At 47.4% G+C, this 27,825-nt stretch overlaps 1 protein-coding gene across 2 annotated transcripts in view; it reads left to right on the top strand.

Annotated features, from left to right (window-relative positions):
- FBRS (fibrosin) overlaps positions 1-27,825 on the top strand; it is a 319,454-nt gene that overhangs the window by 70,345 nt on the left and 221,284 nt on the right. For both annotated transcript variants that reach the window (XM_069244392.1, XM_069244391.1), the window contains exon 5: positions 23,901-23,930. In XM_069244392.1, coding sequence (XP_069100493.1) covers positions 23,901-23,930 — 30 coding nt within the window. The remainder of the gene's footprint in view (positions 1-23,900; positions 23,931-27,825) is intronic.

Raw genomic sequence — 27,825 nt, 5'->3', positions numbered from 1 at the left:
TCCATTCGAGTGCATCTGGCAGCAATCTCAAGATACCGTAGATCACCACACATGGTCTCATTATGCTCCACCAGAATTGTCAAACAATTCATGAAGGGCCTTTTTCGTGTTTTCCCCCCAGTTCGAAAACCTCAGCCGTTATGGTCCCTGAATGTTGTATTAATGCAGCTCATGAAAGTTCCCTTTGAGCCGATCCACAGAGCCGATCTAAAATTCATCTCATGGAAAACAGCGTTACTACTAGCTCTTACTTAAGCCAAAAGAGTCAGCGACATTCAGGCCTTCACTATTAAAGAGCCTTTCCTCCAATTTACAAATTCCGGTCTAATCCTAAGAACAAATCCTAAGTTTATCCCAAAAGTTCCCTCAACTTTTCATTTGAATGAAGCAGTCATCTTAAAAACCTTTTTTCCAAACCCACAAACGCCAGCCGAGAAGACATTACATTCCCTGGATATTAAAAGGTGTCTAAAGTTTTACTTGCAGAAAACACAAGTCATCCGTCAGTGACCAATTATTTGTTGCATTTGGCGGAACAAGAAAGGGACATGTGGTGTCCAAACAGACTATAGCCAGATGGATTGGCCTTGCAATCTAATTCTGTCATGCTAAAGCTGGTAAACCGCTCCACAGCAAAGTGAGAGCCCATTCTACAAGATCGGTAGCCACTTCAGCTGCACTCTTTGCTGGGGTGCCACTACATAGCATCTGCAGAGCGGCCACATGGTCCAGCCAGCATACGTTTACAAAACACTATTGTCTCGAAGAAACGAGTAACATTGATACAGCAGTGGGACAGGCAGTTCTGAGGCATCTATTTCGTTAAGGTGAGCCTCTTACACATCCCGCCACCACACTCAAGGTATGTTCGATATTGTTTCTCAGTTTTGTTAATAGCTAATTTTATTTTACAGTGTGGTTTGCTCTAATATTTTGCTTCATACTAGTCGTAATATCAACGCTTTTTCATATTGTGTTAACATGTTGTAGACCTCAAAACAACAACGTCACATATTGTATCATCTTCTGCCATACAGTTTTTTCTATTACTGTTATTTATTTATATATATATATATATATATATATATATATATATATACACTAACGTGATTGATATCACTTGGAGAATTACTATAAAATGACAGATAAATTAATTAGCTAATTCTCAAACATTAATGCTCGTTATTCTGATTCAAGCATGTGAATCTGTGAAAGATCCAATACTGGAGAAGAAAATTAGTTACTTACCTGTAACTGCAGTTCTCCAGTATTGGTATCTTTCATAGATTTACATGCGACCCACCCTCCTCCCCTCAGAGGCTCCCCTATTATACAGATATTGAACTTCACACTTGTACTAGAAAATCTGAGGGAATTCAGCCTCTGTTGGGAGTGTTTGGGAGGGGCTGAATCCTTATTGGTTGACACTGAAGTTTGGGTCTTTTCACAAAATAAGGTGGATAGACTATAAAATAGTCTATAAGGCCTACTGAGGCCTACAGGTTTTAAACTTACTGACTTACTGCTTTATGTATTTAAAGTTACTGTGAGGCTCCCACCTCAACGACTGGGATGATTCAAGCATGTGAATCTATGAAAGATACCAATACTGGAGAACTGCAGTTACAGGTAAGTAACTAATTTTCTTACTCCACACCAATGCACTCTACTCTGCACCTCTCCACTTTACACCACTGCACTCTGCACCCTTCCAGGCCACTGCACTCCATGCCTGTAGGAAAATGCCACTGTTGGCATGATTTAACCCCCCCCCCCCCCCTCCCTTTTTGCCTAGTGTTGATGCCAACTTTGATTGGAAGTGTGCTGGGTCCCTGCTAACCAGGCCCCAGCACCAGTGTTCTTGCCCAAAAACTGTACCTTTACTACCCAATTGGCACTGCCCTGGCACACAGATAAGTCCCTTGTAAAAGGTACCCATTGTACCAAGGGCTCTGTGGCCAGGGAAGGTCCCCAGGAGCTGTAGCATGTATTATGCCACCCTAGGGGACCCTCTCACGAAACATTTGTACACTGCCATTGCAGCTTGTGTGTGCTGGTGAGGCGAAAAGACAGTCAACATAGCAATCTCCTCAGAGTGCCATGCCCTTAACCCACTGCCTGTGGCATATGTATGTCACCCCTCTAATAGGCCTTACAACCCTAAGGCAGGGTGCACTATACCACAGGCGAGGGCATAGCTGCATGAACAATATGCCTCTACGGTGTCGAAGTCAGTTCTCAGACCTTGTGAGTGCAGGGTAGCCATACTGCGTTTATGGTCTGGGAGTTAGTTATTACAAACTCCACAGCACCATAATTGGCTACACTGAACACTGGGAAGTTTGGTATCAAACTTCTCTGTGCAATAAACCCACCCTGATGCCAGTGTGGAATGCAAAATGCACACACAGGGCATCTTCGAGATGCTCCCTGTATGTTAGCCAGCCTGGTAGTGTAAGAGTGACCGGTCTATACCTGCCTGCCACTTCCAGATGAGTTTCTGACCACATGGGGTGAGTGCCTTTGTGCGCTCTGTGGTCAGAAGCAAAGCCTTTCCAGGGTGGAGGTGCTTCACACCTCCCCCTGCAGGTACTGTAACACTTGGTGGTGAGCCTCAAAGGCTCAGGCCTTGTGTTCAGTGCCCCAGGGCACTCCAGCTAGTGGAGACGCCGGCCCCCCCAGACAGGCCCCCACTTAGGACAGCAAGACCAGAGGGATACTTAAGAAAAGCAAGGAGGAGTCACACCCTCAGCCAGGAACACCCCTAAGGTGTTCAGAGCTGAAGTGGCCCCCTCCTTTAGAAATCCTCCATCTTGTTTTGGAGGATTAGGACTAATAGGGAGGTGCCCCCCCCCCCTTCCCAAAGGGAGGGGGCACAAGAATGGTATAGCCACCCTGGGGACAGTAGCCATTGGCTACAGTCCTCTAATCCTAAAAACGCCCCTAAATTATGTATTTAAGGGCTCCCTGAACCAAGAGATTTCAATTCCTGACAACCTCAAGAAAAGGAGGACTGCTGAGCTGAGACCCCCACAGAAAAGAGGAGACAACAACTGACTCGGTCCCAGCCCAACCGGCCTGTTTCCTGTTTCAAAAAGCTGCAAAAGAAGAAACCACGCTTTCTACAGGACCAGCGACCCCTAAAAAGCCTCTAGGGGACTTCCTGCATCACCGAGGACCAAGAAACTCCAATGGACCTGTCCAACAAGCAGAAAAAGCAATCATCTTTAAAGGGACTCCCACCTCACTCCAGAAACGTGAGTCCAAAACTACTCTGCACCAGATGCCACTGGTTCGTGTCCAGAGGAGCCAACCAGCCAGAGAGGACCCCCAGGCGAATCCGACCTAGTGTCTACCCTGGGCTGACCTCTCCACGATGATGCCTGCAGTGGGAGTCCCGAGGGACCACCCTGACTGCGACTGCCCGGGATGAAGATTTCCGATGCCTGGAGAAGCACTGCACCCCCCAGACGAGAGAGAGACTGACCACAGGTGCAGTAGTGACCAGCAGGTGGCCCCCCCTCCCTGTCCAGTCGGTGGCTTGCCCGAGAAGCCCCCATGCCTTGCCTGCAGCTCATAAGTGACCCCTGGGGTCCCCCCCCCCCCCCCATTGAGTTTCATTGGGAACCAGACCTTCACCCAGCCGCAAGTCTTTGAGTGTGTTCCCATTTATTGCCTGTGTGTGTACAACAAATGCTTAACACTTCCCTCCAATAGGCCTAACTGCTCGACCACACTACCACAAATGGAGCATTAGTCTTTTTAAGTATTGCCTCTGTCAAGCCTCTTGGGGAACCCCTGGACTCTGTGCACACTATCTCATTTTGACATAGTATATACAGAGCCAGCTTCCTACAATGCCTCTTCCAGCTCCTGTGTACCACTCGATGCCAATGCATTCTTTGCCATTCTACACCACTGTACTCATCCCCACTGGACTCTACACCACTCCAGGCTAGGACAGACCAATCTACTCTGCACACCTCCACTCAACGCCACTGCACTCACGCCAATACACTTTACTCTGTAACTCAACAATATGCCCCTGCACTCTAAGCCAGTCTAATCTCTGCACCATTGCACTGTATGTCACTGCAATCCACACCAGTTTACTCCATGCGATTCTACTCACTATGCAACTCCACTCTACCCTGCACAACTCCACTCTACCCTGCACAACTCCACTCTACCCTGCACAACTCCACTCTACCCTGCACAACTCCACTCTACCCTGCACAACTCCACTCTACCCTGCACAACTCCACTCTACCCTGCACAACTCCACTCTACCCTGCACAACTCCACTCTACCCTGAATCAATCTACTTTATGCCACTCCCCTCTGTGCTGCTGCAGTCGACTCTGCATCGCTGTAATCTACATCACTCTGCTCCATTGCGCTGTGACGCTCAGCTCTGCAGTACTGCAGTCTGTCACTGAACTCTACACAACTCTAATCTGTTCTACGCCACTGCACTCTGGCAGTGTACACCACTCTGGCAGTGTACACCACTCTGGCAGTGTACCACTGTAATCTACTGTGCCAGCCCACTCTGCGCTGCTCCATGCCGCTCTACTAGACTCCACACTATGCCAGTCCAATACACAAGACTCTCTACCAATCTACCCGACTCCACACTATGCCAGTCCAATATGACACCCTACCACTCCAGAACCCTACTCCACTCTTTACTATTTCACCCTATCTTCCATGAGTCTCTACGCCACTAACTTTTAGCTGTGCTGAACAGCAGCCATATTGATGTACCACATAGCTAAAACACATTGGCAAAGCCAGTAGTTCTTGCACAGGCGTGACCTATTGGCTTTGCCAGTGCGTGGTGTGTGTGTGTGTGTGTGTGTGTGTGTGTGTGTGTGTGTGTGAGAGAGAGAGAGAGATTGTCAACTATTTGGTGCTATGTCTGTGATGTCAGATGTACACCCTGGAAACCCCTCTGCATGGTTGCCATCCTCCAGATTCTTTTTTTCCATTGTCTGATCTGGAAGCAAGGTTTTGAGCTTTTGAGCCATTGAAGAGACAAACAACTGTTTGTCAACAGAATATTGAAGCCAAAAACAAGAAAATATGGGGACATCACCAGATTGATTTTATAGGCACCATCGAGAGACCACATGGGTCAAGGAATGCACATCTTCCATCTTTGAAGATAGAGCTTAATCCCTTTAGGTTCTGCCCAGAGGTACCTTCACAAGTTTGCTCAGAATCAGCCTCGGGTCCGAAAGGTGATCAAGAGGGGTGGAAGGAGAATATGCCCCTGGAGGAGTCTAACAATTCCAAAAAGAAAGGCACCTTTGATGACCACAAACGTGCTCTACATAGGGAAGCAGCCGTGCCGGCTCAATGCCAAAACTGACATACTGGTGTTTATTAGAGGTTTCAGCTCCACATATTTCCTCTCCTGGCTCTTGCACTTATCTGCCTTTCATGGGGTGAGTCTAACTCCTTTCTTCTTATTGGAGCCTCAAGAAGACGAGGAAGAGCTCTTCTACAAAAATGAATTGTAAGAGGAAGATTAGTTGAAACAGAGCTATTTGCAGGACCCCAAATCAATAGAAGGTAATTGGTGAGATCTAGACGGTGGCTCACCAGAGTAAGGGATCAATACATACCTCCGAAATATCCCCACCCACAACTGCATAGCTGTTGTTAACACCTTCATTCAGAGAGCAGCGTACCTGCCCATGCTAACAAGCATTCTGGTCCTGGGGGAGGGAAACCATTAAAGAGTCAGCTTCTGGCAAAGCAGTAACTCCCAGGATGGGACAGAAATGCAAGCATACTTCCCAAGACCCCATTTACATAAATTACAGTACAGTTGCAGACTCAGTCATCCTAAGCAAGATCCACTTCCATAAGACCACCACCAGACAAGGAGAGCAGGAGGATGGAGAATACGGGCTGAAAAATGACGAGAGCAGCTGCCAGTGGCTCATAGCCAATTCTGTGCGCTTCTGAACAGATATGAGCACTTGTAATGGGTATGTTTTAAAGCAGCATCTTTAAGAGCAGAACAGGAAGATGACAAAACCAGTGATCGTAATAAACGCCTAAAAACAACACGGACTGACGGACAGGTCATCACACAGATGTGATTGGGCAGCACCCTAAGGAGAAATGCTAGCTATGACCGTTTTTGTTTAAATAAAATGTGTAAGCAGCAATAATTAATATGTCATTCAATAGGAAAATCTGTTTGGAACGGCAGTGGATGAGTTGCTCCAGCAAATGGGGGAAAAAAAAAAGAACTGCTAAAGTGATGTGGATATTGCTGTTTAAGATGTCATTCAGGAAAGGAGCCATCCCCATCAAAGTGACCTCACTAGGAGGTTCACAGCCTAGCACTCCTCACACTACAGACTGGAGCACTGAACACTGCAATGGCAGTACCCCACAACACCATGGCAGCCCTTTTGTGGGAGGGCCCAAGGAAGAGGCTTGGCCCTAAGAGTTGAAACCTGCAGCCCGGTGACATGCTAAAAGATTCAAAGGTTCACCATGATCTCATTACAAGAAATCATTCTGTTGCTGCTAAGAGCAGGCAACAATAGACCTCCGAGATGCTTACCTGCACGAACTGATGAACAACAGACACAACTTTTTCAGGTTTGTTGTGGACATGGTTAAGAATGCAGCCTTTAATAATTAAATCGACACCCAGGGTCTTTACAGAGTGTCTTGCAGTAGTGGTATTGCCCTTGATGAGGTAGGGAATACCTGTGTATCTTCTACTTATACGACTTGCTGGTTAAGGTGATTTTGGTCACTCCACACCAGAACAGCCTAACTCCTGTCCAAGAGAGAACAGTTGCATGCAAGAGAGGCAAAAGGATTCTCTACTCCAAAGAGTCCAGCATTGAGAGTGTAACCTCACTTCTACCAGAAGGGACAAGCTCTCACAGTTAGCACTGTACTGAAACTAGTGGGCATGGTGGCATTGTGTATACCTTTGGTCTCATGTGGAGCCAGGCATGGGGTACCAATCTAAGAGTGGCTTCAAACCCAATAATTACAAGTAATTGTGGGTTGTGAGGATCTTGTGGTTTTTGCAGACAAAATTCTAAAAGAGTACTTGAAAAAACACAAATCGCAGGAGGAGGAACTTTTAAACAACCAACCCTATTGCACTCTATGAACATCACTAGGGAGGGGTCCTCCTTACAGAGGGGGCACGCATGGTTTCAATAGTTTATGGAACCCGTAGGAAGCGGTGAAATAAATATTCTAGCGCAGAAGACTGTTTTCTTGGCTCTGAAGGCCTTGCCAGTGCATATCGGGGGTAAGGCAGTGCAAATGCAGTACATCAACACATATGGAGGTTAACTGTTGCATGTGCTGTCCGAGTTAACCCAGGACCTGCAGAAATTAGTTGACTCCTAAAAGAACTAGTCTGAATGGAAAATTGCAAGGGCAGATTAGAACAAAAAGTGATTAATCTCAACCAATTGCTGGAATTGCAAGAGCCTAGGATACAACACGCTGAATCAATTGAACAATTACGTGACCTCCCCACCTACACACACTGCATACGTGCTGTAGGGGACAGGGCTGGTACACTCCTGGCACCCTGATACAAACCCCCCCACGCCCCTGGCCCCTGATCCTCAGTGTGCTCTCTCACTCCGGCCAACAATGCTCCCTCCACACAGCTGAACCAAGCATTCCACGAATATTACACCTCATTATAGAAAGCAAGCTCTCTGCCTCCCCTGACCTTTTGTGAGGAGTTCGTTGAAGACCTTCAGCTCCCTCAATTGGATAGAGAGGCTTGTGCACGGCTGGCAGCGCCTATTGCAGAGGAGGAGATCCATGAGGCCGTGAGAGAGATGCCCTGCAACAAGACCCCAGGGGTGGACTGTTTGCCTATTGAATTTTACATAACATTTGCTTTACGACATACACCAAGGTTAGTGAAAGTATATAGAACTGCATATGACTCGGGGATACTCCCAGCGACAAGCTAGGCCCTTGTCACCTCCCTATTGAAACCAGGCCGTCCACCTGACTCATTGTCCTCGTATAGACCCTTATCACTCTTAGCCTCTGTGCCAAGACCCTGCTTGAGGGTCTTGTAGTCTGTGGTTACTTCCCCTTCTCCCTCATATGATCAATGCGGATTATACCCCATAAAGCACATCTCTGAATATCACACTTCTATACCAGGTCATAGAATCAGCACACACTGCCTTCTCGAGAACAGACTGCTATTCATTAGACTTACATCAGGCGTTCAATTTGCTAGAATGGGAATACTTGTTTTCCGTACTTAAGAGATTTCACCTTTCACCCAGTGGCCAGAGTAAAAACCGGAGGAAATATCTTTCCACCTTACCTAATATACTGGGGCACGTGCCAGGGCTGCTCTTTGTCCTCTGTGCTGTTTGTCCTGGTGATGGAGTCACTGGCACAAAAACTAGGACAAGAACAACAACACTGGGGCATAATGGATGAACACCAAATACATATAGTCTCCCTATATGCGGATGACCTGCTCCTCTATGTTGGGGACATGGACCTTGTGTAAATAGGTGACACACCATCGATTTGGGACAATCTATGGACTGTGAGTGAACCATACTAAATCACAGGCATTCTCCTTCTGAGGTACACTATCTCACACTCATACGGTCTATTTGGGGACACATGAAATCCTAGTCACCCAATAAACCTTCAAATATTTTGGGCTTCTTATATATCGATCCCACACTGATTTACTAGTCGGAAATTTACAGAAGGCGGTAACTTAGCTAAAAGCCCAAGAAGGTTCTGAATCACTCTCCTTTCTGTGGCTGACCGCTTAGCATTGACCAAGATGGTCCTGTGACCCTGATTGCTGTACTATTTCGTAAATCTCCCCATACTCATACCGCAAGGGGTCTTTCGAGCACTGGACACTCTACAGACTGATCTGATCTGGGCTACAGGTCGACGCTGTATTAGCCTTCAAAAAATGTGGCTGCCCACAAATGAGGTTAGGATGGAGCCCCTGACGTTCGTGCCTATGGCCTAGCAGCACAGTTAAAATGGCTCTTTTTGGCTAATGAGTATCCACCTTCAGGAAATAAACTATACACAGTATGCCTAAATAGTTGGGAACTATGTGTTAGTTCTACTGGGGGCGCCCAGCCGCCTGCAGAAGTTAGTTACTATTGCATAATGCGCTATGGTATTAGCAGAGAGCAATCCGGCCGACTAAAACCACATCCCCCTTTGCCAAGAACGTACCCCTATGTGCTGCTCCATCCCATGAGGAATACTGTCCTGATCCAAGCTACATCATTGGGAAGACCTGGGTGTTTCCACCTTAGATTTGTTCGAGAAGAGTACACTGATCCCGCATTGAGTTCATGACCCAGCACTCACTTCCTGGGACTCTTTTCCTAATCCATGCTAACATACTGCAATATATGTCTGCACTGGATGACTTCTGGGGATGAACCCTGGACACACGTACTAGTAAGCACTTTACAACATGGGGTCGGATAGACATTTGATAAGATGGTTATGCAGAGCTCAGCGTGCGTACTGACAAACATCTCTGGCCCCACTTCAAGAGAAGTGGGAATCGGACCTCTCCGCCCACTTCATGACAAGGAATGGAACTTTGACAGAATATGCAACCCATATCCCCTGCGATTCAAGTTTATACATTACACAATATTCCATAGAGCATAGTTAACCCCACTAAAAGTGTACCTTCTCTTCCTTTCAGTATGCACATGCACCACTGCCGCATGGAGGATGCTGACCTCCTCCACAAGTTGTGGGCATGCCCCTCCTTGAGATCCTACTGGGAAAATGTCCGACTCACTAAGCAGTAACGAAACTCCCACATTGATACTCAGTAGGACCTGCATATTAGGATTATACCAGAGAGCCAAGGGCTCCAGCGTGGTGGGAAGATTTAGAGACCTGGCCTTAGTACTAGCAAAACATAAAAAAAAACTAGCTGCTGGAAATCGACAGTTTACGCCTCCAGCCAAGTGCCTCGCAAGAAAGGGAGCTCAAGCAGCTAATCTTAAGCAAGGTATTTAGAGATGTGGACACCGCCAATAGACCTGTTAGCAACTCGCAAAAATGCAAAATGTCGTCAAGAATTTACATTCAGGTACTCAACACCTTTTCTAAGGGAATGTTCTCATGATAGATTGGTCATTGTAAACTTACACTACCTCCTACCCCATTCCACTGATAAGGTTAGTGCTCAACAGGTACAGATAGGTACCTAGGACCTTAATGCTGATAAACATTGTTTTTGGACCTAGTCTGGATGGCACAGGGCAGGGTGATGAGGCTACCTTCCTCTTACGACATTATAACAATACAGGAAGGACAAGATGCCACCCAGAGCCTGCCACACTCTGCTGCATGGATCCTTAAGACTTAGAATTTAGACATTTGACACCCGCAAAGGTGTATGGGCATCTTGAGATGCTAAAAAACAGACCACATGAACATGAGAAGATAAAGGCAAGTGCAAGAGGTTTGTCCACTGGTGTAGTAGAGAAAGACTAATTGACAATAGGACAAAATACTCTATTGTCATATCAAGCACACCTTTAGAATGAACATCTCTTATACATCCTTACAGGTGCATCTGTCAGACCTTGTTGCATACAGAAGGAGCACCTCCATAACCAGTTTGTCCAAAACAACAGTTAAAAAAAATTGTGATTAGAGAAATAAAAAGTAGAGCTGCCAAGATTGGCACAGTATAAGCTCAGCTAATGAGACCACTCTTTGAACCTATGCATAAAAGATGGAGATGAATTGTAACACTTGACTCTCAAAACTGCCTTGCTCATTGCTAATGCTTCACTTAGTAGGGTCAATGAATTACAGGTTCTCACGATAGAAGAACCTTACTGTTGGATTCATAAGACTAAGGTATTAGAGGAGTAACCCTCAGTTTCTCCAAAAGATAGTTTTGCACTTCCATGTGAACCAAGCCATCCAGCTGCCAGACTTTTTTCAACAATGAAAGATTGTGGCAGAAAGGGCTCTTGACACACAATGTCAGAAGAACAGTTATGTAGTGTGTGTCAGGCACAAGGCAGACTAAATAGTGGAGACTTTTTTGTCCCCTTGGCAAAAACAACTAACGGTTCACTAGTCACCAAAGGGGCTCTTGCAAATATATCTAGTGCAAAAAAACCTAACATGTAAGAAGGAGAGAAAATAAGAGGGGCGGCTGTCAGAGAAAGAACCGCAGTCACATTCAGAAAGGAAGGAAGAAAGAAAGCAAAAGCAACGTTTGCCAGTGTTTTTAATAAAGAACGTTTGCATGGCAGCTGCACTGTCATGCATACAAATCTTAGCAAAACACTACTGTTAACAGATAAGTGCAGATGGTTAAAAATAAAAAAGTACTAAAACATGTTGGCAGATACACACTCACTTAAACCAGTAGCCTAAGGCAGGAGACTAACACAAAATACTCAATGCACAGCAGGTAAATCAGAGAAGATTGGGGCTGCAAATGAAATTATGAAATTGTTACATGATTGAGTAGTTGTGCACTTAAATAATTTTCTGGATTTACATGCAACTCTCCTGCCTCTCCAGAAATGAGGTGCACTGCAGCAGTGAGATGGAAGGAGATGTTACAGAAATAAGAAAGCCCAGGATATAATACAGTAGCCTAATAGAAAAAATGAATGTGATAATTTTGACACACGAGTTTCTTGGGTGTACATGTTATCATGAGGAGGGACATAGCAACAAATGTTTAACGCCCCCCCACCCCACCCCACCCCAAAAAAAAAAAAAAAATCAATTCTGTATCTAACCACAAATGGACAAATACTGCTGTTAATGCTTCATTGATGTTGCAGGCCCACAGTACTATTGTACTTCAGTTAAATGGGTATGTTCTTGCTTTTAGCATTTTGTTCTTGCTGCAGAGTACTTACCAACCCTCCCATCTCCTACGATCTGCATATGGATTATAGTGGAAGGGATGTATCATTCTGAGGGCCCTAGCTTCGTACCCCAGTAGTCAGTATTCCTTGTGGTTCTTCACTTCTGTTGTGGAAAGTCACAAAAAGAAACTGATGTCGGCGTGCTGGGGTGGCGCCTATATAGGTACTGTGCACATTCATTCCTACACAGAAAGTGCATGCTTAGATGAACGACATTACCTACCGGCATGCAGGGATACTACATGCTAAAGATTTCTTGATCAAGTCTGAAACGTGAACATTTTAAGTAGAGAATCTCCTGCCAGATAGTCTGTCAGATTAGATGTTATTGAAGGTAAGTAACTTGTTCCCCAACTCTGGATTATTGTCCTAATGGACATCATCAATGTCTTTGAACCTGGCCTGCTAAAACTATACAGGTGGCATACTATCAACCTGAATTTGTTGACCAATAGCTGCAGAGGAATCTTCTTGTAGCAGATTATTTCAAAACTGAAATCTTTACCTTTGACTCTTATATCGGTGCACCTAGTTCCTGTACTGCCTGATTGAGAGAATACATTAACACAGAGCTTTCTTCAGAGCCTCCATCAGCTTTTTGGTTCCAATTTAGACCAGAGTTTGCCACCACTCTGAGATGATGATGGGGATAATGTAGCCCAATAGTATGATGACAGAGTTAATACATGACAAGAGGTCAGTGGGCTTGATATCTTCCCTGGAACTTGGGCTGGAAACAAAAACGAGTGCTTCCTTTGCTGTAGTAATCAGGAGTGCTGCTCAGGTCCTGGACTTAAAACGTTGTCTTGAAATTAAAAGAAATGTCCTTCCTGAAGTTCTGCAACTTGGTCCTGCTTCCTCTGAGCAATTATTCTTCTTTAACAAAGACAAAACTGAATCTTGTGGGTATTTGATCTGGCTTTGAATGGGTGTAGGTGGCAAGATGCCACAGAATGGCACCTCCCAACCTTGATTTTCTCACACTGCATTCTGTTCGTGAGCTAAGCTTCCACCATCAAGTGAAGACTAATTCATTCCCCATGAGACCTACCCTCCCAACGCTCACCGCCAACAGAGAATCTAAGGATTGAGGCATTTGCGTAACAGATGGTCTTTTCGTCCAGCTTAGCCTTTAAAGCAGTCAACGCAGTTTGCCAATAAGCCGTCTCAGACGGGATTAGGTCCACCTTGGCTTAAACCATGCAAAGATGGTCCTTATGCAGCTGCATTTGGGATTCTTGCTGGTCTAGATATTACTGATTACTTAGGACAAGCTGTTTGCACCAATGTGATACTTTGTCACTATGCAGTCCATGGGTTTTTCTGGGGATGTGCGGACATCGCTTCTAGGTATGCCTTTTGATGGATCCTGACTATTTGGCGTAAAAGCTTATTCTGCCCTAGAACAATATGAAGCCATGACATACTTTGCACCTATCAATCCCTACCAGGGACCAGACCGTTTCATATCTTCTGAGGCTGCATCAAAGGTTTGACATATAGTTAGTGCCAGGCCCCCTGCTGCAGTCACCCTGGTCCTTTCATGGCTGGGGACAGGTAGAAAGAAGGCAATGTGCAAGTCACCAGGGTCACTAACCTTCACAGTCCCCTCCTCGCCTGATTGACCAGCTTCCAGCCAACTGAGTTTGCCTTTTAAAGGCGCACAACCACCTTGTGGTAGAGAAGATCTGATATTTTCCTCCCAGAGTGGCAATCCATCACATCCGACAGATTAGCACAACAGGGCTATGCTCTTCTGTTCCTTTCTGAGCCACTGCAGCTTCTGCCCCCATTAAATTGGTTTTCAGATGAACACCTATCTTACTACAGGAGGTGTGACCTCTACTATACAAAGAGGCCATCAAGAGCTTTGTAAACTCAGAAATGGGGATGTATTGTTACTCCCAAATCTCCCCCGACCCCCCCCCCCCGACCCCCCCCTCCCTGTTTCTCATGCTGAAGGATGGAGATTTCGGTCCTATTTTTATTTTTTTAGATCTTCGCCCTATACCTTCCTGCTGAAGAACAAATTTAAAATGGTGACACTGGCCCAAGGTCTGGTAGCCCTGGTTCCAGAAGTGTGGATGGGTAGAATTGTACCTGCAGAACACTTAACATTAATGTGCCTGTCCTGCAGTCCACAGATTACTTGTGGTTCAAAGTTGGCCCAGAGCAGTTTGCTTGCCCTGCACCCCTTCAACTTTAATAGCACTCCTGTGGTGTTCACGAAAGTGATGGCAGTGATTTGCCACCTTTCTTTGTAGGTTGGGGATGTTATCCACATTTGAGAGGAGGCACTGGTGGTTGTCATCCACGTTTGAGAGGAGGCTGCAGAAGCCTTAACCCTTGAGATCCTTGGGCACGTAGTAGGGACACCATTGGCCCACTTTGCCTTGGGTTGTGGGGCTCGTGTGCAGTGGTGTCTTTTGGCTTTGTGTTTATGTGCACAGGATATTTACGGTTAGAGGGGGCCTGCAGAAAGAGACTGCAGGTTGCGTTGAGAAGTCCACTGTTGGCAAGGTGGGCTTTGCATTGTGAGAGCCTAAGGACCACACTGGCACCATTGGCCCACGTCAACTGAGGAAGCAGAACAGGGGCAGGCCGAGTCGCCTTGGCCCCAACCTGTCAGCCTGCATGCTGTCCTCGACAATTGTGGCAAAGTCAGTTGCTGCTCCTCAGATCTTGCTTTTCACTGCTCTTCGAGTTCTTCTTCTGTACTGTACCAAATCTGAGGGCCTGGTATCAGAGGATCCACTAAATACTCAATTCTGATGGATACAACTACCTGTGGATTCCTCACCTAATGAATACTCTCATGGCGCTAGCATTCGACGGAAATCTTCTTTCTAGCTTCTGCACGTCGACGAGGATGTCACTTTTGCCCACGCGACGCCGTCTGACATCATACAGGCAATAAGAGGTCCTTGCCGACGTCAGTTCCCTTTTTTCCGTGCATTCGAAACGGTTATCTTCGGGGAGCTACTGTTACTTTCATAGTTAGTGTATTTTCTGCTGCGTGGATTTTCTCAGCGGTAATAATGTCTCAGAGGAAGTCGGGTTTCAAGCCCTGTCGAGAGTGTGGGGGCAAGATGTCTGTTACTGATCCTCACTCCGACTGTTTATGGTGCTTAAGCTCCCACCACGACATCGCTACATGTGATTCATGTCAGCACATGAATCCGAAGGCCCTGAAAGAACGTGAGGCTAAACTATTCATGGCGAAGTCGATGAGGAAAGAGAGAAAACATCATAAGAAGTCTTCTTCGCCACGGTCTCATCGGCGTCAAGACTCCCGGCACCGTAGGGATTCACGGCGCCATTCCAGCAAGGAGTCTCGTTCGAGGTCGCCTTCGGCTCGGCGTCGGAAGACTTGGGAGGTCAGTCCCACGGTCACGCCACATCCATCGACGCCGTTGCTGTCTCTGGCGTCACCGACTTCGCCTGGACAGGCGTCTGTGATTGAGGTGACGCAGCCTCAGGCGTTTTCTCCGGCGTCAGACGTCGAGGCTGGCGTCGGGGTCGCCTTCGATCCAGGCACCCCCAGTACCTGGCTTTTCCCGCCCCTGGAGCCGATAATACCGCATTTCTAAATGCGATGTATACCATCTTTCAGCAGATGGCTCCAGGCGGTGCTCCGGCTGGTCATTCAGGGCCGTTGGCCTTTTCTTTGGGTGGTCCTGCGCCTTTACGGCCGGCACCCTTTATGCCCTTTCTCCCTTTGGGGAATGTGGGCTCGGGCCGGTGTCGGCGCCGGTGGCCGCTCCGGTGGCTCCAGAGGTTTTGGCCCCGGGGGTTTCCATCCCGTCGACTTCAGGATTTCGTCCTGTGACTCCGGCAGGTCCATCGGAGTCTCCAAGACGTGACTTTCGTCGTCCGGCTCCTACCTCGGCGCCGAAGCTGCCTGTGGCGCCGGGCGTGGCGTCGGATGGTTCCAGAGATCAGCGCCGATCCTCGACGTAGGCGGAGGCCATGTCGACTCCGCGTATTGAGGAAAGACTGCACTCGAGAAGGCGTGCTCTTTGCCTGTTGGAAGAGCAAGAATACCAACGAGTCTTGGAGGAAGGAGAGGTTGAGGACTCTGGTGATGGACTCCATGGTCTGGATACAGCCAGTGGGCTGAATACTTCCCCTGAGTGGGACCTATCATCTCCAGGGGAGTATACGGAGAAGGCTGCTACCTTTCACGCTGTGGTTAGAAAGGCAGCTAACTTTCTGGACCTGCCTTTGCCGGTAGCAGAGGCGAAGCAGAATTTGCTGACTGAAGTACTGCATCCGGCCTCTACTGCAGCGGAGCCTCTTTTGCCATTCAATGAGGCTTTGCTTGATCCGGTGTTAGAGGTGTGGAAGAAGCCAGTATCTTCCTCGGCTGTTCATAGGGCTGTGGCCTGGAGATATCGGGCTGCGCCATCTGACCCTGGCTTTCTGTCTAGACACCCTACACCGGAGAGCTTGGTGGTACAAGCCTCCTGTTCTTCTAGGTCAGCGCCTGGGTCTTTCCCGACTGTACCAGGGGACAGGGACTCCAAAAAGTTGGATGCTCAATCCAAGAAGATACTTTCGTCTGGCAGTATGGCGTTGAAGGCCACCAACGCGACTTGCATTCTGGGGAGATACATCCATGCTCTTATGGACGACATATCATCTTCATTTACGGAGCTTCCCCAGGGTCTTTTGAACATTGTTTCGGATGCCCAAGCTGCCGCGACCCAGATTATCCAGTGTGGGCTGGATATGACCGACTCGGTGGCTAGGGCGATGGGTACGGCTGTGGTGGCGAGGAGACAGGCTTGGCTCCGCAACTCAGGGTTCTCTGCGGATGTGCAGTCGACCCTGTTGGACCTCCCGTTTGATGGGGACAAACTGTTTGGAGCCAAGGCTGACTCGGCCTTGGAAAGGTTTAAAGAAAGCAGGGTCACAGCCAGATCATTAGGGCTGCAGGCCCCTTCTGCCTCCTCCAGATTCTTCAGGAGGTTTCGTGGATTTGGACGTGGCTCTTCCTCCTCTTCCTTTCGGGGGAGATTCCAGCAACCCACCTCTTTCCTCCCCTATAGATCATTTAGAGGGAGGGGTAGGGCCCGCACCAGAGGAGCCTCTCAGCAGCACTCTGCCTCTTCCTCGTCCTCTGGAGGGGTGCAGCAGGGAAAGCAGCCTTAGGCTTCCACCATTTCCCACTCACTCCTCTCCTGTAGGGGGAAGGTTACGGCATTTTCTCCACAAGTGGGAGACTATTACATCGGACACTTGGGTTATCAGCATTGTGGGAAAAGGCTACACCCTTCCTTTTCGGGAGTTTCCGCCCCCCATCCCGCCCATCTTATTGTTCAGAAGAACACCTCCTGTTAGAACAGGAGGTTCAAGTCCTCCTTTCAAAGGGCGCAGTGGAGTTGGTCCCAGAGCAGGAAAGGGGTCGAGGTTGTTACTCAAGGTACTTCCTGATTCCCAAGAAGGATGGTCGGTTGAGACCAATCCTGGACCTGAGGATTTTGAATTGGTTCCTCAAACAGGAAAAGTTCAAGATGCTGACCCTAGCTCAGGTGCTTTTGGCGTTGAACAAGGGAGATTGGATGGTGTCTGTCGACTTGCAGGATGCTTACTTTCATATCCCGATACTCAAGTCGCACAGGAAGTATCTCCGGTTTGTGTTGGGGTCGCAGCACTATCAGTTTGCGGTCCTCCCGTTTGGTCTTACTTCAGCACCTCGAGTCTTCACAAAGGTGATGTCGGTGGTTGCGGCAGAGCTCAGAAGGAAGGGGATAGCAGTATTCCCTTACTTGGACGACTGGTTGATCAAAGCCAAGTCCCCGGAGCTTGTGCTGCATCATCTGCAGTCGACAACTCAGTTGTTGTTCGACCTGGGCTTTTCGGTGAACGTGCCCAAATCTCACCTGGAGCCCTCTCAGCGCCTCCTGTTCATAGGGGCAGTACTGGATACAACATTGAATCGAGCCTCAGCGGGTTCAAGATATTCAGGAGTTGGTTCCAATGTTTCGAAATGGAGCGGTAGTTCCAGTCCTCAAGGTCCTTCGTCTGCTCGGTCCGTTTGCCTCCTGCATACTGTTGGTCACGCATGCTCGCTGGCACATGAGGGCTCTTCAGTGGTACCTCCAAAGGCAGTGGTCTCAACACAAAGGAGATCTAGAAGGTGCTGTCAAGATCTCCAGAGATGCTGCTGTGGACTTGAAGTGGTGGATTGCGGGCAACAATCTTTCACAGGGAAAGCCGTTCGCGCAGTCACCACCGGTGACCACGGTCATAACAGATGCTTCCACTCTAGGGTGGGGAGCTCATTTGGGGGATCTGGAGATCAAAGGGCTTTGCTCTCCAGAGGAACAGATTTTTTATATCAATCTGTTGGAGTTGCGGGCTGTACGTCTGGCTCTCAAGGCCTTCCTCCCATCCCTTCGAGGTCAGTCGGTACAGGTCCTGACGGACAACACTACCGCAATGTGGTACATAAACAGGGAGGAGTAGGGTCGTACCTTCTCTGCAGAGAAGCTCTTCGTCTATGGTCCTGGGCAGAGGACCATCAGATTTGCTTAGCAGCAAATCATCTGGCCGGGGTCTTGAATGTACGTGCGGACAGTCTGTCGCCATTTCTCGGCCGACCACGAGTGGCGTCTCCATCCAGATCAAGTCTGTCTAATCTTCCAGATGTGGGGGTTTCCTCGGATAGATCTGTTTGCCACTCTAGAGAACGCGCACTGTCCGTTATACTGCAGCCTCCAGTATCCGGTGCAGGGAGTGTTGGGGGACGCGTTTCAGATAACCTGGTGCGACCAGTTCCTTTACGCGTTTCCCCCCCATACCCTTGATTCCTCGAGTGTTGAGGAAGATTCGCCAAGACCGGGCCCAAGTCATTTTAATAGCTCCGGATTGGCCAAGGAGGGTGTGGTACTCCGACCTTCTCCAACTCTCGCTGTGCCCTCCGTCTCCCTCTCAGGGCAGACCTCCTCTCGCAGTCGCAGGGGCAGGTTTTACACCCCAACCTCCAGAGTCTGCACCTACATGCCTGGAGATTGAACGGGGCAACCTGAGTTCCTTCTCTCTCCCGCCTGATGTAGTGGATGTTATATTAGCGGCCAGGCGACACTCCACTAAATCTATCTACGCTAATAGGTGGTCTAAATTTGTTATGTGGTGTGGAGAGAGACAGATTGATCCCTTACATGCTCATCTGTCAGATATTTTGTCTTTTGCTTTGTCACTAGCGCAGAAAGGTTGTGCAGTGGCTACTATTAAAGGTTACTTGTCTGCCTTGTCAGCCTTCATTTGCCTTCCAGACCAACCATCGTTATTTAAATCCCCTGTTGTTCTTAGATTCTTGAAAGGTCTTCTAAATAAATATCCTCCAAAACCATTCGATATGCCTCAATGGGATTTGTCCTTGGTCCTGACTTTCCTTATGGGGTCCCCTTTTGAGCCTATGCATTCTTGCCCCTTAAGGTACTTAGTTATTAAAACAGTCTTCTTAGTGGCTATAACATCTGCAAGGAGAGTGAGTGAGTTGCAGGCCTTATCGGTAAAACCCCCTTATACAAACTTTTATGGGGATAAGGTGGTGTTGAGGACCAAGGCTGCTTTTCTCCCGAAGGTTGTTTCACCCTCCCATTTGGCTCAGACAATTACTTTGTCCACGTTCTATCCTCCGCCTCATCCTTCAAAGGAGGAAGAGAGACTACACCGCTTGGACCCAAAGAGGGCGTTAAGCTTCTACATTGATAGAATGAAGGATTTCAGGCTGGAGGATCAGCTGTTCATCGGATACGTGGGCAAGAGGAGAGGAAAGGCGGTCCACAAGAGAACACTCTCCAGGTGGGTTGTTCTTTGCATTAAAATCTGTTACTCTTTAGCAAAGAAGGATCCTCCTGATGGTATTAGAGCTCATTCCACCAGAGCTAAGTCGGCCACTTTGGCCTTGGCTAGGGGTGTTCTTGTGGTTGACATCTGCAAGGCCGCAACTTGGTTGTCCCTTCACACTTTTGCGAAGCACTACTGCTTGGACTCTGAGGTCAGGAGGGACGGACATTTTGCACGGTCAGTGCTGCAGGATTTCTTGGTTTGACCATGCAGGCACCCACCGCCGGGCGTGGTACTGCTTTGGGACTCTATTCATTAGGTGAGGAATCCACAGGTAGTTGTATCCATCAGAAGAACGAGTTACTTACCTTCGGTAACGACTTTTCTGGTGGATACATTAGCTACCTGTGGATTCCTCACGGTCCCACCCGCCTCCCTGTTGCCTTTTTGGTCTTACCAAGTAATCCTTGAGTGTGCTCCTCTTGGTCTTTAAGGCTGCAATGGATTTTGTACATATGATACTTGTATATATGTATATCTGTTCGATGGCATGTGTAGCTGCAGATACACATGCTGTGCACAGTCCGCCGCCGTCTGGTGTTGGGCTCGGAGTGTTACAAGTTGTTTTTCTTCGAAGAAGTCTTTTCGAGTCACGAGACCGAGGGACTCCTCCCCTTTCGGCTCCAGTGCGCATGGCCGTCGACTCCATCTTAGATTGTTTTTTTTCCGCCATCGGGTTCGGACGTGTTCCTTTTCGCTCCGTGTTTCGGGTCGGAAAGTTAGTTAGAATCTCGGAAAAAATCGTCGGTATTGTTTCGTTCGGTATCGGGTTAGTTAGCACACATCGACACCGAATCTTGAAGAGCTCCGGTGGCCCTTCGGGGTAATTTCGATCCCCCGTCGGGGCCTGGTCGGCCCGACTGCGTGCAACTTCAAGACTGATGGAACGGACCCCGTTCCGATTCTGTCCTAAATGCCATAATAAATATCCTTATACGGATCAACATTTGGTCTGTAACATGTGCCTGTCCCCCGAGCACAAGGAGAATACGTGCGAGGCCTGTCGCGCGTTTCGGTCGAGGAAAACGCTCAGAGACCGAAGAGCCAGGAGATTGCAGATGGTGTCCACGCCGACAGGACAACAACGGTTCGAGGAGGAAGAAGAAGAAACTTTCTCCATCCAAGAGTCGGATTCCAAAGAACTCGACGCCGAAGAAATGTCAACCGTGAGTAAGACGTCGAAACAAAAAGCTCACGAAAAAACTAACAAAGCCCAGGGGACGCCACCGCCAACAGGCCATGGCTTAACCCAAAAAGTAGGTGACCGTCCATCGGCACCGAAAAAGGGCGGGCTGCTGCCGAAGTCATCCGACTCCGGTCGAGATACAGGCACGCAGCACTCTCGGGCCCGAGAGAGTGGCGCAGACACCATTCGGCACAGAGACAGCGGCACCGAGATTGGTCGCACCGAGAGGGCACGACGCAGAAAAGAAAAAGGATTTTGTCGGAGCCGAAAAAATCTGTAGAAAAGGTTTCGGTGCCGAAACAACCGGCATCCGAACCGAGAAGCAGTTCCTACTCAGAGGAACAAGGACTGTCCTCTCAAATGAAAAAACACAGATTTGAAGAGGAATTACAAACAATAGAGCCAGATCACACGCAAAAGAGGCTCTTTATTCAAAAAGATACTGGGAGGATCAGCACTCTTCCCCCAATCAAACTCAAAAGGAAACTTGCCTTCCAACAAGGAGACAAGCAACCACAAGCAAAGGTGGTGAAAAAAGTAACTCCACCACCTACTCCACCATTAACACACTCGCCAGCTCATACCACAATGAGCCAGGATGATCCAGATACATGGGACCTCTACGACGCCCCAGTATCAGACAATAGCCCAGAGTCGTACCCAACTAAACTGTCACCACCTGAGGACAGTACCTCCTATGCACAGGTGGTCGCTAGGGCAGCCGAATTCCATAATGTATCACTACATTCGGAGCCTATTGAGGATGACTTTCTCTTTAACACCCTGTCCTCCACCCATAGCCATTATCAAAGCCTTCCCATGCTCCCGGGAATGCTAAGGCACTCAAAACAAATATTTCAGGAGCCAGTTAAAGGCAGACCTATAACTCCAAGGGTGGAGAAAAAATATAAGGCGCCACCCACAGACCCTGTATTTATTACGACACAACTGACACCGTGGGGGTAGCTCGTAAGAGAGCCAACTCGCATACATCAGGTGACGCACCACCTCCGGACAAGGAGAGCTGCAAATTTGATGCAGCGGGAAAAAGGGTTGCAGCAAATCAGTGGCGTATCGCCAACTCGCAAGCACTCTTGGCGAGATACGACAGGGCTCATTGGGATGAAATGCAACATCTCATCGAACACCTACCCAAAGAGCTCCAAAAAAGAGCGCAACAGGTGGTGGAAGAGGGACAAAGTATCTCGAACAATCAGATACGGTCTTCCATGGACGCAGCGGATACAGCTGCACGGACAATAAACACTGCAGTCACAATTAGGAGACACGCATGGCTGCGCACATCTGGGTTCAAACCTGAAATACAACAGGCTGTGCTCAATATGCCGTTTAATGAACAGCAATTGTTTGGGCCAGAGGTGGACACTGCCATTGAAAAACTAAAAAAGGACACCGATACAGCCAAAGCCATGGGCGCACTGTACTCCCCGCAGAGCAGAGGCACATTTCGGAAAACACCTTTTAGGGGAGGGTTTCGAGGTCAACCCACAGAAACCAGCACCTCACAAACAAGACCACCTACCTACCAGGGACAATATCAAAGGGGAGGTTTTCGGGGACAATACAGAGGAGGCCAATTCCCAAGAAATCGGGGAAAATTTCAAGGTCCCAAAACCCCTCAAAATAAACAGTGACTCACAAGTCACACAACCCCTTCACACAACACCAGTGGGGGGAAGACTAAGCCAGTTCTACAAATCTTGGGAGGAAATAACAACAGACACTTGGGTCTTAGCAATTATCCAGCATGGTTATTGCATAGAATTTCTCCAATTCCCTCCAAACGTCCCACCGAAAACACACTATGTCAAAACAGCATATAGATCTTCTAGGACTAGAAGTTCAAGCATTACTGCAAAAGGACGCAATAGAATTAGTACCAAGTCCACAGAAAAACACAGGAGTTTACTCACTGTACTTTCTAATACCAAAAAAGGACACAACTCTGAGACCAATACTAGATCTCAGAACACTAAATACCTACATCAAATCAGACCACTTTCACATGGTCACATTACAAGACGTGATCCCACTGCTCAAACAACAAGACTAGCCCTCAACAGTAATATAGTGCATGTTGTCTTAGGTCTGTAAGGCCTGCTGTAGGGGTGACTTGCATATATTCCACGCAGTGGTCGGGAACATGGCACACAAGTGAGTGCCACGTTGTCACTTTTTTGGAGCACCTGTCACACTGCCTGCAGTGGCAGCCTGTATGAGTTTGATGCTGGGTCCCTTAAAGTGGCACAAGCTGTGTTGCAGCTCTTGGGGGATCTTCTTTGGTACCCGAGCCTTAGGTATCAGAGGCACCATTTACTAGGGACTTATAGAGGTGCTAAAGCACCTTGCCAAAGGAATCAAGTGACCAAGTGTCTTGTTTTGGGAATGGGACAGTGGCACTGGGGACCTGGTTAGCTGCACCCCTGTGCACTTCTGTCACCGCTGCATCAGAAACCAGGCAAACATGGGGAGCATCTGCAACCAGAACCCAGTGTACCACAAAATCTAATTGAAGTTCAGTTAAACAGTGTCATGACTGGGTATTACTGCATTGTATTGACATAGTAATGAATGCCGGCTAATATGCTACTGGTTAAAAAATAACTTTGAAAATCAGACTAATGATGAGAAATGGTTCACGCATGTGAATCTAATAAAGGTACCAATGCAGCATAGCTGTCATTACAGGTAAGTTGCATTTTCTTCGCCATAATCCTTTGGCTAATATCCAGTTGTGATGCCTGAAGGTTTTTTGGGTGAACACTGCAAGTGCTGTGGCCTGGTTGAATTTCATTAAATACTAGATTGTGTGTCAGTCTTAGAATTGGATCTTATTGATGTTTGATGATTACTCTGAGGTAATATCTTTTTTTTGTTTTTTTTCTCCCTCCTTTCAGTGCGACACCGAAAGCGACTCGGATGGCAAGGTAAAGACCATGTTACTTTGTGCATGCCACAAAGGGTAGTTAACTGGGTGGGACAAAACTTTGCTTACCACCATGAAGTAGCACTGCCAGACAAGCTTGAGTTCATGCTGAGTGCACAGAACTCTGCTTAATTATACCACCTAGTGTCACACCTAGGTTAAATATGGTTTGACTGTGGCATCCCTATTAGATTTTGTGTGTGTAAAATGGATTGTTTTGCTTGTTCTCACTGATAATATTTAAGATACTTTTTCCTGTTAACAATCTGGTTTCTAAGTATCCCAGAGATGGTACCTGAAATTAATACTTTTGTGATTTTCAAATTGAAACCTTGGAACAGAGGTTACATATGCTTACATAATATGCAGCTTACACCTATCTGGGTGCAAAGGTACCCTTGCCTGGTCCCTTTTTTGTGCTGACTGTTGTGGATGAGAACCTGCTTCTCATGTTCGTAATGGGGCACAGCCTATGTTAATTTGTTATTTGTAGTGTATATTTTCCGTTTATATTTATTTATAAACCTTTTCGGTATTTTTTTCCCCCTCAAGTTGAGTATCTTATGCCATTGCACTTTGGCTTTAAGTTGTGCACATTGTGCTGTTGGCCATTGACATCTGCAAGCCAGAATAATCTGAACATTTCAACTCAAACAGCATTAATGTTCTTGCCCCTAAAATGCAGGACATTTCCTTATCTCCTACACCTTCTAACATTTGGGTTGGTTTATACAGAAGACAAGCTACATCTAGCTGCTATTATTGATGCATAAATGCAGAAGAGGGAACACTCTTCTGTCATAAAAATCCCTGTTACCAAAGCCTTTTTGAGGGGTGGGGGGCACCTTTTGGGGCCCTCCATATGTGTCCCGTGCAGTTCCTCTCTTGAAAGGTTGCATACCTCCTTGCTATCACATTGATGCATCAGCGAATTGCAGGCCCTCACTCTTTGTGAACCATTTTTCCAAGTTCATGAGTGTGTCTCAGAACCAGCGATATGTTTTTGCCCAATGTAGTCTCACTTTTCCATTTTAACCAATCTATTGAGCTCCTACTCTTAATCCCACGACATAACCTGGTAGCTGAAAGATCACTTCACACACTTGATGCTAGGTGTAGGAATCTTGCCTGGTCTGTGGTGAGACAGTGTGTAGGAAGCCAGGGTTCTCTAGTGGTAGCTGTGGTGAACAGCCAAGACACATCTAGTAGGAGTGTAAAGCACTTGAAATACCACAGCAGTCATGCAGTAACGTATCACACATGAAAGGAACCACGCAGTGTTCTAAAAATAAAGGTACTTTATTACAGTAGCACTGAACTAGATTTTATAGGCAGCCCCCAACTGGAGGCGTGTATGTGTATGTATATATATGTGTGTGTGTGTGTGTGTGTGTGTGTATATATATATATATATATATATATATATATATATATATATATATATATATATATATATATATATATATATATATATATATATATATTCGATGGCATGTGTAGCTGCAGATACACATGCTGTGCACATCCCGCCATCTGGTGTTGGGCTCTGAGTGTTACAAGTTGTTTTTCTTCGAAGAAGTCTTTTTTCGAGTCACGAGACGGAGGGACTCCTCCCATTTCGACTCGCATGGGCGTCGACTTTATCTTAGATAGTTTTTTTTCCGCCATCGGGTTCGGACGTGTTCCTTTTCGCTCCGTGTTTCGGGTCGGAAAGTTAGTTAAAATCTCTGAAAAATCATCGGTATTGTTTGCGTTCGGTATCGGGTTAGTTACAACAGATCGACACCGAATTAAGAAGAGCTCCGGTGACCCTTTGGTTTTTTTTTTCCCATCCCCGTCGGGGCCTGGTCGGCCCGGCCACGTGTCTCTTCAAGGCTGATGGAACGGACCCCATTCCGCTTCTGTCCAAAATGCCATAACAAGTATTCATATACAGATCAACATCTGGTCTGTAACTTGTGTTTGTCACCAGAACACAAGGAGGATACTTGTGAGGCCTGTCGAGCGTTTCGGTCCAGGAAGACACTCAGGGACCGAAGAGCAAGAAGACTGCAAATGGCGTCGGTGCCGACAGGACAAGAGCGTTTAGAGGAGGAGGAAGAAACATTCTCCACCCAGGAGTCGGACTCTGAGGAGATCGATCCAGAGGAAACGCCTAAAACCGTGAGTAAGACGTCAAAACCAAGAACTCACGAGAAAAGCGATAAAGCCCAGGGGACGCCACCGCCAACAGGCCATGGCTTAACCCGAAAAGTAGGTGACCGTTCATCGGCACCGAAAAAGGGCGAGCTGGTGTCGAAGTCATCCGACTCGGTCGAGATACCGGCACACAGCAATCTCTGGCCCAAGATAGTGGCTCAGAGAAGATTCGGCACCGAGACAGCGGCACCGAAACGGGTCGCACCGAGAGAGCACGACGCCGAAAGTAAAGAAGGTTTCGTCGGAGCCGAAAAGGTTTTGGTACCGAAATATCCGGCCTCGGAACCGAAAACAAGTTCCTACACTGAGGAACAAGGACTGTCCACACAAATGAAGACACATAGATTTGGACAGGAATTAGAGACAATAGAGCCAGATCACACACAAAGACGGCTCTTTATTAAAAAAGATACAGGGAAGATCAGCACTCTTCCTCCAGTCAAAATGAAACGCAAGCTTGCCTTCCAAGACAAGGACAAACAGCCACATGCAAAGGTGGCTAAACAAGTAACACCGCCACCATCCCCACATTACTCTCCGCAACCATCACCGGTAGCCACTCCACCAATGATGCAATCCCCAACTCATACAGGAATGAGTCAAGATGACCCTGACGCATGGGACCTTTATGACGCACCAGTGTCAGATAATAGTCCAGAATGCTATCCAGCTAAACCATTGCCACCAGAGGATAGTACAAGCTGCGCACAGGTGGTGTCAAGAGCAGCGGCATTTCATAATGTCAGCCTTCATTCAGAGCCCATTGAAGACGACTTTCTTTTTAATGCACTGTCGTCCACACACAGCCAATATCAGAGTCTTCCTATGCTACCCGGAATGCTAAAACACTCCAAACAAGTGTTTGAGGAGCCTGTTAAAGGGAGAGCCATTACTCCAAGAGTAGATAAAAAATATAAACCGCCACCAAGAGACCCAGTGTACATTACACAACAGCTAACACCAGACTCTGTTGTAGTGGGAGCAGCGCGCAAAAGAGCCAACTCTCATACTTCAGGAGATGCACCACCTCCAGATAAAGAAAGTCGAAAATTTGATGCTGCAGGCAAAAGAGTATCTCCAATAATCAGATACGGTCAGCAATGGATGCTGCAGACACAGCTGCTAGAACTGTCAACACAGCAGTAACAATAAGGAGACATGCATGGCTGCGTACATCAGGATTTAAACCAGAGATACAGCAAGCTGTGCTGAATATGCCATTCAACGGACAGCAGTTGTTTGGGCCAGAGGTGGACACTGTGATTGGAAAAACTTAAGAAAGACACTGACACGGCCAAAGCCATGGGCGCGCACTACTCCCCACAGAGCAGAGGCACATTTCGAAAGACACAATTTCGAGGGGGTTTTCGAGGGCAAACCACAGTAGCCACAACCTCACAAACAAAGCCCACTTACCAGAGCCAGTATCAGCGAGGAGGTTTTCGGGTACAATATAGAGGGGGACAATTTCAAAGGAATAGAGGAAAGTTCCAAAGTCTCAAAACTCCTCCAAACAAGCAGTGACTTCAAGGTCACAAATCCCCAACACAACACCTGTGGGGGGGGAGACTAACCAAGTTTTACAAACATTGGGAGGAAATAACAGGCGCTTGGGTCTTAGCAATTATCCAGCATGGTTATTGCATAGTGTAGGAAGTTGGCTCTGTATGTGCTATTTCAAAGTAAGGAATAGCATG

This window comes from Pleurodeles waltl, chromosome 7, assembly GCF_031143425.1.
Source record: "Pleurodeles waltl isolate 20211129_DDA chromosome 7, aPleWal1.hap1.20221129, whole genome shotgun sequence".
NCBI lineage: Eukaryota > Metazoa > Chordata > Amphibia > Caudata > Salamandridae > Pleurodeles > Pleurodeles waltl.
This window is presented reverse-complemented; position numbering and strand designations above follow the sequence as displayed.